The sequence below is a fragment of the Mustelus asterias genome, chromosome 15 (genome assembly GCF_964213995.1).
Source record: "Mustelus asterias chromosome 15, sMusAst1.hap1.1, whole genome shotgun sequence".
Classification (NCBI taxonomy): Eukaryota; Metazoa; Chordata; class Chondrichthyes; order Carcharhiniformes; family Triakidae; genus Mustelus; species Mustelus asterias.
In genome coordinates, this window is record NC_135815.1 from 8,464,087 (window position 1) to 8,478,614 (window position 14,528).

General features: G+C 48.7%; 2 protein-coding genes across 5 annotated transcripts in view; one reads left to right on the plus strand and one right to left on the minus strand.

Moving 5' to 3' along the window:
• Positions 1-14,528, minus strand: part of arfgef3 (ARFGEF family member 3) — a 112,617-nt gene that overhangs the window by 76,206 nt on the left and 21,883 nt on the right. The window lies entirely within an intron of this gene.
• Positions 839-10,835, plus strand: LOC144504865 (endonuclease domain-containing 1 protein-like). The gene is made up of 2 exons (XM_078230622.1): positions 839-1,193; positions 10,200-10,835. The coding sequence occupies exons 1-2, from the start codon at positions 894-896 to the stop codon at positions 10,833-10,835; spliced, it is 936 nt and encodes a 311-aa protein (XP_078086748.1). The 5' UTR covers positions 839-893.

The window sequence follows — 14,528 nt, forward strand, 5'->3', positions numbered from 1 at the left end:
TTTACCAGGCTAATTCCTGCGATGGCAGGTCTGTCATGTGAGGAGAGGCTAATTCCGTCAGGATTATATTCACTGGAGTTGAGAAGAATGAGAGGGGATCTCATAGAAACTTATAAAATTCTAACAGGCTTAGACAGGGTAGATTCAGAAAGAATGTTCCCAATGGTGGGGGAGTCCAGAACTAGGGGTCATAGTTTGAGGATAAGGGGTAAACCTTTTAGAACTGAGGTGAGGAGAAATTTCTTCACCCAGAGGGTGGTGAATGTGTGGAATTCACTACCACAGAATGTAGTTGAGGCCAAAACGTTGTCTGATTTCAAGAAGAAATTAGGTATAGCTCTTGGGGCTAAAGGGATCAAGGGATATGGGAGGAAGGGAGGGATCAGGATATTGAATTTGATGATCAGCCATGATCAAGATGAATGGTGGAGCAGGCTCGAAGGGCCGAATGGCCTCCTCCTGCTTCTAGTTTCTATGTTTCTAAATGCCGGTCTAGCCAGTGACTGCTATATCGCATGAATAAATTAAAAAATACCTGGTGCTGAGAGAGCCAGGGATACTATGCTCTTGTGTAAGATCTTCAGAGAAATAAGGAAGAGAGACTTAGGCACAAGGTTCAACTATTCTTAACACCGGCTGCAGATTATTATAGAGAAACATTAGGGGCAATTACAGGAACCGAAACTGTCACCTCTCGATTAATGAAAGGAGTAGCACAGGCTGAGGGAGCGCGAGGTCTCATTTAAATTGGATGTTGCACTGGGAACATCCTCCTCGAGACTTTCAGAGAGTCCAAGGGTCACTCTGTCTGTGGAACTTAACACAGAGAAACTGGTGCAGCAGAGAGAGAGTTTAATAGACAGATCGCTCGCCGTAAAACTAGGAATCTGAACATGGGGACACCGAGTCTGGTTTTATTCCTCCTCTTCCCTCTCCTCAATCCCGGGCCAGTGCAGGGAGAAGTGATCCAGGATCTGAGCCAGTGTGGCTGGTTCTTCCAGGGCGAGGTGCCGCCGCAGGGTTTCGACACTCAGAACCGCGTCAAGATCTGCCAGAGGTACAAGAACCACTATCACTTTGTAACGCTGTACCGGACAGACCTGCGGATCCCGGTCTACTCCGCTTACAGGTACCCCTGCACCCTGGGCGTGGACAAGAAGCTGAGACCCAGACCGTGGTTTTATGAGCCGCAGGTAAGTGATTGGGACTGAACGCTTCACCTTGTAGCAGAGACAGCCCAACACAGCTTGAGAACCACAGTGAGCAACATTTGTCACAGAGCTTTCGGAGATCTCTCCACCTTGCTGCTTGGGAAATGAGAACTCCCAGGTTCAGGGGGAATTCTGCTCCCATTGGTCAGCAAGGCAAATATTCTCCCGCCCCATAGAATTCCTACAGTGCAGAAGGAGGCCATTCGGCCCATTGAGTCTGCACTGACTCTCCCAAAGAGCATCTTACCCAGACCCATAACCCCAGCCCTATCCCTGTAACCCCGTGGCCAATCTCCCCAACCTACACAGCTTGGACACGAAGGGGCAATTCAGCATGGCCAATCCACCTAACCAGCACATCTTTCGGACTGTGGGAGGAAACCGGAGCACCCGGAGGAAACCCACGCGGACATGGGGAGAACGTGCAAACTCCACTCCATTTTATTTGGCAGTTTACCATAAAAGTATTTAAAATTTCCGGATGGACAGAGACAGAGAGTAAGAACTTGCATTTAGAGTGTGCCTTCGGGACATCTCAAAGTGCAAAGCAAGATCCCACAAACACCATGACACCAAAGGGTGAGATTTAATCTCACTTGAAGTCCATTCACTTTCACAGAATAGAATCGTACGGCTGGATTATACCTGTGTCCAGCAGGTGTGTTTCTGGCGGGGTGAGGGGAGGGGGGGGCGGTTGTTGGGGGCAAATAAAATAGGCCGGATAGCCAGCCCATCACCTGCCTCTCCCAAATTCATACCCATTCTATGTTAGGTGGGTGGGTGCCGAAATCACCATATAATAAATAAGGGTCACTTGTTAACAAGTTGATTGACCTGAATAAAATGCTGCCCGTGCCACCACACACAGAGGGCATGGGCAGTCAGGTGGGAGTGGGCAGGATGTATATAAATGGCACATTGAACAGAGGTGGGAAGGAAGGGCAGGTGGTGTGGGTCTTACTGGACGGGTTTTTACGGCCTCGCTCGACCCGACACCGGAAAGTCCCACCCAAGGTCAATGCCCACTATCTCAGGGCAGCCATGTTCTTCCTTGGCCTTCCTCCTGCAGTTCCAGCTGCGGCCACCGCTCAGTTCTGGCGCTACTGGGAGTGTTGGAGATGCTGGCCAATCCAACTGGCCCCTTGAGGCAGGACGTCCTCCTGAGTGAGGGAGAGAATTCCCACTCGCCACCAATGTCGCCAACTCCCACAGCTAACAATGGCTGCTGGGTGGCTGGCATGGAGTGACTTGGCTCCTGCCTTCTTTACTTCTGGGGGAGAGATGAGGTGGGTTTGGGGGGTGGGGGGGAGAGTTGGGGGGGGGGGGGGGGAGTGCTGACCAATCTGCCCTCCCATAAATGTAGCCCATAGAATAGTTAAAGCACAGCAGGAGGTCATTCACCTCGTCCCACTTCCTACCTTTCCCCTCATCCCATCATGTTCTTCTCATGTGGTCATCATTTCCTTTCCCATTCACCTTAAATCATAGAAATCATAGAAACCCTACAGTGCAGAAAGAGGCCATTCGGCCCATCGAGTCTGCACTGACCACAATCCCACCCAGGCCCTATCCCCATATCCCTACATATTTACCCACTAACCCCTTTAATCTATGCATCCCGGGACACTAAGGGGCAATTTAGCATGGCCAATTAACCTAACCCGCACATCTTTGGACTGTGGGAGGAAACCGGAGCACCCGGAGGAAACCCACGCAGACACAGGAAGAATGTGCAAACTCCAAGTCAGTGTCTTCCGGCTCTCAATCCTTCCACCAATGGGAACAGTCTCTGCCAATGGGAACCGTCTCTCCCTCTGTCCAGGCCTTGATGATTTTAAATATCTCTATCAAACTATGGTGGAATAAGACAGCCCCCACCCCCTCCACATCCTGGTGTGTTTTCAGGTGGTTGGTACATTATATAAGCTGGGTGGGTAGCCCAGTGCATTCCAGCCAACCCCTGGACCAGTGCCCACATATTACAGTGGTTGGGTAAGACGCACACACTAGGCCAAAAGCCCTTAGGCCGATTGAGGCCCTTAACCATCCAGTTAAGTGGCAATTAAGGATCTCAATCCTCCTCCACTGCCATTATACAAGAGGCAGTGGCAGGCCAGCAAGAGTGGGGAGGCCATTTTTTCACCAAAGTTGCTCGAGAAAGAAGTGGGGGAGGGGGCTACTTCCATTGTGTATCGGGGACATTGCCCCTTAAGATGGTATCACCCCACTTTGTGCCACCTCACCTGGCCTTCGAAACCTGCATGGGCACACCCCACCCCCTCCCCAGGATGCCCGATCCCTCCCTGCCTAATAGGTTCACTTTGACCGGTGTCCGTGGCCCTGCTCCATGGACCTCCTTGCAGTCCCCGTCGCAGCCACTACTCTCTTCTGGCGCTGCTGGCACATTGGGAGCTGCTGGCCAATGAGCTTGGCCAACAGCTCTCGAGGGCAGGACTTCCCTCCACTGAGGGGGAAAAGCCAACCCTCAACTTGATAACCTTCCCGCCCCACCCCAGTGTATTAGCACTGCAGGGAGGGCTTTTTTTTAAGTCAGTCGGTTTGCAGCCCACTTTTCTCCCAGCAGGGGGAAGCAATGCTCCCTGTGTTAATTCTACCTTATGTTGTTGAAGAGTGAAAATCAGGCCCAACATAAGGGTGACTGATTTGATTTGATTTGATTTATTATTGTCACATGTATTAACGTACAATGAAAAGTATTGTTTCTTGCGCGCTATATAGACAAAGCATACCGTTCATAGAGAAGGAAAGGAGAGAGTGCAGAATGTGGTGTTACAGTCATAGCTAGGGTGTAGAGAAAGATCAACTTAGTGCAAGGTAGGTCCATTCAAAAGTCTGACAGCAGCAGGGAAGAAGCTGTTCTTGAGTCGGTTGGTACGTGACCTCAGACTTTTGTATCTTTTTCCCGACGGAAGAAGGTGGAAGAGAGAATGTCCGGGGTGCGTGGGATCCTCAATTATGCTGGCTGCTTTTCCGAGGCAGCGGGAAGTGTAGACAGAGTCGATGGATGGGAGGCTGGTTTGCGTGATGGATTGGGCTACATTCACGACCTTTTGTAGTTCCTTGTGGTCTTGGGCAGGGCAGGAGCCCATACCAAGCTGTGATACAACCAGAAAGAATGCTTTCTATGGTGCATCTGTAAAAGTTGGTGAGAGTCGTAGCTGACATGCCAAATTTCCTTCTGAGAAAGTAGAGGCATTGGTGGGCTTTCGTAACTATAATGTTGGCGTGGGGGGGACCGGGACAGGTTGTTGGTGATCTGGACACCTAAAAACTTGAAGCTCTCGACCCTTTCTACTTCGAGTGCAATCCTGGCACAGTACGAAGCAGGTTCGAGGGGCTGAATGGCTTACTCCTACTCCTTATTCAACATGATGGATTCTTTCCATTCACAGGATGTGGGCACTGCTTAGGCCAGCATTTATTGCCCATCATAACTCCCCCGGAGAAGGTGGTGGTGAGCTGCCTTCTTGAATCGCTGCAGTCCCTGGGTGAGGTTGGTGCACCCACAGTGCTGTTAGGGAGGGAGTTCCAGTATTTTGACCCAGCAACAGTGAAGGAACGGGTGATATATTTCCAAGTCAGGATGGTGTACGCTTGGAGGGGAACTTACAGGGGTGGTATTCCCATGTGTCTGATGCCCTTGTCGCTCTAGGTGGTAGAGGTCACGGGTTTGGAAGGTGTTGTCGAGGAAGCCTTGGGTGGCACGGTAGCACAGTTGTTAGCACTGCTGCCTCACAGCACCAAGGACCCGGGTTCAATTCCAGCCTCAGGTCACTGACTGTATGGAGTTTGCACGTTCTCCCTGTGTCTGTGTGGGTTTCCTCCGGGTGCCCCAGTTTCCTCCCACACTCCAACAATGTGCTGGTTAGGTGGATTGGCCGTGCTAAATTGCCCCTTTGTTCAGGGCAATTAGTAGGGTAAATACATGGGGTTAAGCGGGTAGCGCTTGAGTGGGATTGTTGTCGGTGTAAGCTCGATGGGCTGATTGGCCTCCTTCTGCACTCTATGGATTCTATGATTCTAAGATGCCGCAGAGCATCTTGTTTATGGTACACACTGCTGCCACGGTGCACTGGTGCTGGAAAAAGTGAGTCAGGAGGTGCGTTACTCTCTGCAGAATTCCCAGCCTCTGACATGCCATAGAGTTATAGAAGTTTACAGCATGGGAACAGGCCATTCGGCCCAACTTATCCATGCCGCCTTTTTTTTTACCACTAAGCTAGTCCCAATTGCCCACGTTTGGCCCATATCCCTCTATACCCATTTTACCCATGTAACTGTCCATGTAACATGGCCCTTATTGCCACACTATTTATACTGCTGGGACAGTTCAACGTCTCGGCAATGGCAACCCCCAGGTAGGGATGCCAACCCTCCCAGAATGATTTGGAGCCTAGCAGAGTGGACGTCAATCTCCTGATGGTCAAAGAAAGCATTGTGGGGAGATATCAAACCACGACATCAGCGGGGAATGAAGCAAGCGCACATTCTGGACTTTCCAAAGGCAGTGATTTTCCCTCTTCCATGCTGGATCCAGCTTTAATGACCCTGCACCTTATGGTCTTATATTTTTAATCAATAAGGGAATCAGGGGTTATGGGGATAAGGTGGGAAAGTGGAGTTGAGGATTATCAGATAATCATGTCAGATCAGTCATGATCTCACTTAATGATGGAGCATAGTTGATGGGCCGAATGGCCTACAAAGAACAAAGAACAATACAGCACAGGAATAGGCCCTTCGGCCCTCCAAGCCCGTGCCGCTTCCTGGTCCAAACTAGACCATTCTTTTGTATCCCTCCATTCCCACTCCGTTCATATGGCTGTGTAGATAAGTCTTAAACGTTCCCAGTGTGTCCGCCTCCACCACCTTGCCTGGCAGTGCATTCCAGGCCCCCACCACCCTCTGTGTAAAATATGTCCTTCTGATATCTGTGTTAAACCTCCCCCCCTCACCTTGAACCTATGACCCCTTGTGAACGTCACCACCAACCTGGGGAAAAGCTTCCCACCGTTCACCCTATCTATGTCTTTCATAATTTTATACACCTCTATTAAGTCTCCCCTCATCCTCTGTCTTTCCAGGGAGAACAATCTCAGTTTACCCAATCTCTCCTCATAACTAAGCCCCTCCATACCAGGCAACATCCTGGTAAACCTCCTCTGTACTCTCTCCAAAGCCTCCACATCCTTCTAGTAGTGTGGCGACCAGAACTGGACGCAGTATTCCAAATGCGGCCGAACCAACGTTCTATACATCTGCAGCATACTACTTCTACTTCTGCTGCTATGTCTTATGGTCTTATAAGGGTAGCAGACATTGCATGTGCACACGTGGTTGGGAGGGTGGGGGGTAACGGCTACACCCTCAATGTTTGTGGTGTCAACAACTGCAGCCCGATGGAATGTTCAGACATTCCAGCTCACCAATGATTGGACGCAGCCTCCCAGCAGAAAGTGCAACATTCTAGTACTCAAGCTCTGATTGGTCAGCTCTGGCCCGGCACTTTTCAAATAATCCAGAGGCGGCTGGAGCCAGAGTTGGGATTTTCCAGATACGGACAGGGTCCTCCTTTACCCAGAACAGCCCAAGACCAAAAGAGGGGGCTTCTCCGCAAGGTAATGAGTAATGAGGGCGGCACGGTGGCACAGTGGTTAGCCTTGCTGCCTCACAGCGCCAGGGATCCGGGTTCAATTCCGGCCACGGGTCACTGTCTGTGTGGAGTTTGCACATTCTCCTCGTGTCTGCGTGGGTTTCCTCCGGGTGCTCCGGTTTCCTCCCACACTCCAAAAATGTGCGGGTTAGGGTGATTGGCCATGCTAAATTGCCCTTAGTGTTAGGGGGATGTTGGGGGAGATTAGTAGGATAAATATGTGGGGTTACGGGGATAGGGTCTGGGTGGGATTGGCCATGTTAAATTGCCCCTTAGTGTAAGGGGGATTAGCAGGGTAAATACATGCGATTATGGGGATAGAGCCTGGGTGGGGTTGTTGCCGGTGCAGGCTCAATGGGCCGAATAGCTTCCTTCTGCACTGTAGGGGTTCTATGCTTCGAGAGTTGACGTCTTTATGCAGGGAGATATTTTTGGTGCCGTATGTGGGGAGTGTGGAGATTGCAAGCAGCTGTACACAAGTGACGGTTGGTGAGTTTCATCTACCCAACTGACCCGTGGTCTGACCTCAACTTCAACTCTGAAACCAATGCCGCAAGAACAAAGCAGTTGGTTTAATTTTAGTAAAGGAAGGTTTCGCTTGGAGTCTCCTTCGCTAACATGGCATTGTGCTTTCCCTCCAGGTCATGCTGCTTTTCCAGCGGGGGTTGCCGGCTCCATTTCATGCACACACACCCTGCGTGAATGAAGCTTCTCAAACAATAATCTGCTGATTCAGTTAGGTTTTACATCCAATGGGGAAGGTGTTTGTGCACTGAGTGTTACAGTAACCTGAAAAAGGCCTCATTAACTACATTCAGTGCAGCTGAGTTATTGGGCGGGATTTTACGTCCTGAAACCGTAAAATCACACCCAAAATCAACGGACCTTCCCATTGTCCGCCCCTCGCCCGATTCTCGTGGTGGGTGGGGTAAAATTCCAGCCATTATGTGTCATTGTCAGTCTCCTCAGATTAACTTTTGAAACTGTGAAAATTCAGAGGGGTTCCCTGTCCGTCAGGTTTGTTTATCTTTCGGTACCTGTTGACATTGAACCTATTATTTAAGACAGGGAATGTGTCAGTATTTGCAAGCGTTCCCAGACGCACTTCATGCCACATCGCCAGCTTTCTTTGACATCACATCTGCCAAGGTCGCATAGAATATGTCCAGTCACTTCAGCAACCCAGCCCCAGGATGTTGATGTGGGGGATTCAGCGATGGTAATGCCATTGAATATCAAAGGGGCGATGGTTAGATTCTCTTTTGTTAGATAGATAGATAGAAACCCTACAGTGCAGAAAGAGGCCCTTCGGCCCATCGAGTCTGCACCAACCACAATCCCACCCAGGCCCTATCCCCATATCCCTACATATTTTACCCACTAATCCCTCTAACCTACACATCTCATGACTCTAAGGGGCAAGTTTAGCATGGCCAATCAACCTAACCCGCACATCTTTGGACTGTGGGAGGAAACCGGAGCACCCGGAGGAAACCCACGCAGACACGAGGAGAATGTGCAAACTCCACACAGACAGTGACCCAAGCCGGGAATCGAACCCAGGTCCCTGGAGCTGTGAAGCAGCAGTGCTAACCACTGTGCTACCGTGCCGCCATTGTCTGGCACTTGTGTGACGTGGATGTTACTTGCCACATGTCAGCTCAAGCTTGGATATTGTCCAGGTCTTGCTGCATATGGACATGGCTTCAGTATCTGAGGAGTTGCAAATGGTGCTGAACATTGGCAAACATCCACACTTCTGACCTTATGAAGAAGGGAAGGTCATTGATGAAACTGTTGAAGATGGTTGGGCCGAGGACACTACCCTGATGTCCTGGATCAGAGATAACTGACCCTCCACCACCACAATCTTCTTCCTTTGTGCCAGGTATGACTCCAACCAGCAGAGAGTTTCCCCCCAGATTCCCATTGACTCCAGTTTTGGGAGGATTCCTCAATCAAATGCTGCCTTGATGTCAAGGGCGGTCACTTTCATCTCCCCTCTGCAATCCAGCTTTTGTGTCGATGTTGAACCAAGGCTGTAATGAGGTCAGGAGCTGAGTGACCCTGGCGGAACCCAAACTGAGCGTCACTGAGCTGGTTATTGCCGAGTAAATGCCACTTGATAGCGCTGTCGACGGGACTTTCCATCACTTTACTGATGATCGAGAATGGGGAGGTAATTGACTGGATTAGTTTCTCCTGCTTTTTCAGAACGGGGGTGGAAGTGGGGGTGAGGGGGGGACGGTAAAGGAAGTGACCAAGCTTGCAAATGACTTTAAATCATAGAAAAACCAAATAACGAACAACAGTTTAACCAGATTTCCAGCCTCCCATCCATTGACTCCGTCTACACTTCCTGCTGCCTCGGAAAAGCAGCCAGCATAATTAAGGACCCCACACACCCCAGACATTCCCTCTTCCACCTTCTTCCATCGGGAAAAAAATACAAAAGTCTGAGGTCACGTACCAACCGACTCAAGAACAGCTTCTTCCCTGCTGCCAGCAGACTTTTGAATGGACTTACCTCGCATTAAGTTGATCCCTAGCTATGACTGTAACACTACATTCTGCACTGTCTCTTTTCCTTCTCTATGAACGGTATGCTTTGTCTGTATAGCGCGGGAGAAACAGTTATTTTCACTGTATACTAATACGTGCGACAATAATAAATCAAATCAAATTTTTAAAAATCAAAGATTTCGAAGGAATTCCCCTCCCGGCCTCTCCTGTTTCATCCTGTCCTTTAATACACTCCTTAAAAACTACCTGATCGTCCAAGCTTTTGGTTGTCTGTCTTAATCTCTCTGGTTTAAGGCTTTGTCTGAGAGCGCTCCTACTTTGGCCTTTTTTATTCCATTCTAGATGCGATATAAATAGAACCTGATGTTATCTGATTCCACCCCCCCCCCCCTCACCACACCCCCACACCCCGCCCCCCCCTCACCACACCCCCACACCCCGCACCCCCTACCCCCGCCCCCCCCCTCACCACACCCCCACACCCCGCACCCCCCAGCAGCGACTGAGCAGCTGAGAATTGCCAGCTATCATTGCCAGTGGCTTCCAATCAGTTACTCATTTAAATGCTGAGGGAGATTCCTTGTTTGCAAGACCAAGATAGAGAAAACTGAGACAAAAGTCACTCCCATTAACCAACAATTTATTTTGTGGCCATGAATAATCGTTAGACTGAGGACAGCAGCTCGATCTGTGAAAAGGGGGAAATGTTTGTTGGGGTTTATGAGCTTTCTCTCTCGCTCGTTCTGTAAGTTGTGAATATTTCCTGATGTGTTATTTTCTGCTGGTTTTAGATCGATGATCCACGTGCCTCGGCTGAAATGATGAGCAGCAAAGACACTGCCAGTGTTTATCAGGCGGTGGATGCAGATTACGAGGATTCAGGATACGATCGAGGTCACCTTTATCCCTACTCCTTCAATAGGAAAGACAGTGCCACAGCCACCTGTACCCTCACCAATGCAGTCCCGCAGAAGCACAAAGCCAACGTGAACTGGGCAAAAGAGGCAGAATCCATAGTTTTTAACTTGACAAAGATATGCCGCAATTCCGGCCGCTCCATGTACGTGGTGACAGGTTCGGCCAATTCCACCAACATCAAACTGAAGAACAAGATCATGGTGCCTGAGCTGGCCTGGACTGCCCTTTGCTGTTCCTCTCCTCCCGCCCAGAATAATGACCCCTGTCTCAATAGCAACGTGGTGTCAGCGGAGCGGAACGCGCCGATGGTGTACGATAAAGACTTTTCTGCTGCGTTCCTGAAACGGATGCAGCCAGAAGAACCGGCGCTCCGACTGACGGTGGGAAACCTGCAGCAGCGACTGGGAGTGGGCAAGATGTTTGCGAGTTGCAGAGGAACAAGTGCTGATGACGAAGCAGAGACCTTCAAAGAGGTGACTCTGCTGATCAAGGGGGAAATTCCCGAATAAAAAGAGGGGATCCCGTTAGGAGATGGCCATGGCTCTTTGCAGTCATGAGTTGTCTCCTTTTGGAGATGGGGGCTGAATTGATTTAAGTGGTTGAGGTTTGCTAACTTGATGAGTGTTCCCACAATAATGATATTTCCATCCAATAGTCTCACTATTGATTACTCTGGAATTATAGGGCACAATGTGACAGTACTAATGTGACCATGGGCGGGATTTTCCAGCCCTGACACCGGCGGACATTTGATGGGAAAATTCGGACAGCTAATTCCTATCCCACCCACGGTGATGCTCGCCAGTATCGGGGCCAGAAGATCCCACCCATGGTCACATTGTCGGTGACATAGAAACATAGAAAACAGAAGCAGGAATAGGCCATTCTGCCCTTCGAGCCTGTTCTGCCATTCATTATGATCACGACTGATCATCAAATTCAAAATCCCCATCCCACCTTCTTGCGCCCTATATCCCTTGATCCCTTTTGCCCCAAGAGTTATTACTAATTTCTTCTTGAAATCACCCAACTTTGTATCATCTGCAAATTTGGAGATAATACATTCAGTTCCCTCTTCCAAATCATTAATATATAAGATGAACAGTTGGGGTCCTGGCACAGATTCCTGCGGAACCCCACTAGTTACTGACTGTCAACCAGAAAAAGACCCATTTATGCCAACTCTTTGCTTCCTATCTGCTAACTAGCTTTCTATCCATCTCAAGACAATGCCTGCAATCAAATGTGCTTTAACTTTACATAGTACTCAGTTATGTGAGACCTTGTTGAAAGCCTTCTGAAAGTCTAAATAAACCATACCCACTGGTTCTCCCTGGTCAACTTTTTCCTTTTGTAATATTTCCCTTTTGTAAATCCATGCTAACTTTGTCTGATTATACCACTGCCTTCCAAATGCTGAGTTATGAAATCCTTGATAATGGACTCTAGCAACTTCCCCAGTACCGACGTTAGGCTCACTGGTCTATAATTCCCTGTTTTCTCTCTACCTCCCTTTTTGAATAGTGGGCTTACATTAGCTACCCTCCAATCTGTTGGAACCAGTTTGGAGTCCAAAGAATTTTGGAAAATAACCACCAATGGATCTACTATTTTGAGGGCCATTTCCTTAAATACTCTGGGATCAAGATTATCAGGACCTGGAGATTTATCCACCTTCAATCCCATTAATTTCTCTACTAACGCTGATTTCCTTCAGCTCCTCACTAAAATTTGTGTTTCTCAGAACTTCTGGTACATTATTCATGTCTTCCTTTGTGAAGATTGAAGCAAAGTATGAATTTAATTCCTCGGCCATTTCTTTATTCTCCGTTATGAATTCTCCCATTTCTGACTGTAAGGGGCCTACATTTGTTTTTGTCAATCTTTTTCTCTTTACATGCCTATAAAAACTTTTCCAGTCAGTTTTTATGTTCCCCGCTCAGTCAGATGACGGCTGATATGATTGTGGCCACTTTCCCGCCAATTCCCCCTCTCCCCCCGCCCCCCCCCCGCCCACCGCCCCCCCCCCCCCCCGCCCCACCCCCACCAATAATCTTGTAGATCAAAAATCTGTCTAACTCAGCCTCAAACATATTCAGTGAGCCAGCCCCCCATGATGATCTTGGCTGTTGAAAGAATTGGACAGAGGGGGATGAACGTTAGTACTCGCTATCCCTCAGGTGCTGATTTCAACTCAGTGACCTGGGGAGACAGAAACATGGAATCCCAACAGGGCAGAAGGAGGCCATATGGCCCATCAAATCTGCACAGACCACACTCCCACCAAGGCCCTATCCTCATAACCTCACATATTTACCCTCCTGGTCCCCCTGACACTAAGGGGCAATTTAGCACGGCCAATCCACCTAACCCACACATCTTTGGACTGTGGGAGGAAACCGGAGCACCCGGAGGAAACCCACGCAGACACGGGGAGAACGTGCAGACTCCACATAGATAGTGACCCAAGTCGGGAATCAAACCTGGATCCTTGGTGCTGTGAGGCAGCAGTGCTAACCACTGTGCCACCGTGCTGCCCTAATATTGTGCTATGTTCCTATCCTCCCTCCATCCATATGGGACTAATCGTTGGAGGCTCCATATAACAGTCCCTATATGGGGTGGAGATAGAAAGCAACAAGGATTATTCTGGGAGGTTATCGAGTTGGAATTAATCAAAGGGCAGAGTCCAATATGATCCCTCAAGTTTCTCTGTGTGATTTTAAATGTTTTGATTAATGAATTAAAGATGATGCAAGTGGATCCATTAGACACATTAGGATATACATTAGTCACCTTATCATTTTTATTCTGATTGCAGGACTGATGTGATTTGATTAATTGGTTTAAATGTTATTCACAGATGTCGTTACTTAACCTTTTGTGTAACCTACGTTTTTATACCAAACCTTTGGACCGCTCAGATTTGCTTTATTAACCAAATTTGTATCTAACTTCTAGTTATAGATTTGTACGGAGAAGATTTGTGTGTTTGCTTAATAAACAATGGAGTTATTATTTTGCGTGTCTGATGAATTTCACTAATATGGACTGCATGAGCAGTGATTCAGCAACACCTGTTTAACCGCTGTAACCAAGGGAAACAGCTGCAGAAACTCCAGAGTGACAGCTACAAACATTGAGGTTGCATTGTGAAAGAAAGGATGTCGCTGAGTAATTTTAACTTTTTGCTGCAAAACCTGTTACAGAAATAAAGTGTGGCCTGCCTCTGTGATCAAATGGCCCAAACCCCTCACTTTTCAAATCAAATCTCCCTTCCCGAGAGGCCAAAGTGAATATTAACAAGCTGACTGTTAGAGAGAGCAACAGGAAGAGGCAGAACCTAACCAGGATAAAGTTATTTGGACAGTCACAGGTTACTCTGGGAGTGAGTGAGAGCAATGGGTTACTCTGGGAGTGAGTGACAGTAATGGGTTACTCTGGGAGTGACAGCAATGGGTTACATCGGGAGTGACAGCAATGGGTTACATCGGGAGTGACAGCAATGGGTTACATCGGGAGTGAGAGTAATGGATTAGTCCAGGGCTACGCACTCATAGTGGGAGAGCCTTCCATAGGAAGCAAGCATCAGGACATGGTGAAGAACTAGTCAATAAGCTGAACACTGGGGCTACTATTGGAGAGTATCTATCCACTGATTTCAGTGAGTGGCTTTGAGCACACCCATAGTTTCCTGATACACAGAACACTGGGTAATGCTCCCACCAGCTCATATGTGTGGACTCGAAAACACCATGGCCCAGATAGTCTGGAAACCTCTCCTTCTGACTCTCCTGTCTCAGTAATGTGTGTTCCCGAGTGTAAAATCGCCAATACCGTAGCTAGCCTCTTCCTCTCACTAAACCTTTCACAAAGAACTTCCAGCATGACATTGGCTGTTTCAATTTCTCTGCTCCCCTCGCTTGCTGTAACCTGTAGAACCCGGAACCTGCTGCGTTCTCTTAGCTCCAACCCCAGCATTGTTATTCAACCTGCCAACAAGCAATGGTGCTGTGAGCGCGAGGCGCACGGACTTGCACCTTGCAGAAACTGAGACCCAACTCTCTGTCAGTTCCTTCCACTACCCCTGCACCATGACTCCACCACTGAACATCACGCCATTGTCTGATGTCGGCTTTCCTCTGGGCTTTCTCTTTGATTTTGCTCTTGGACGGCAGCTGTTCATCATTCTGCCATTCACA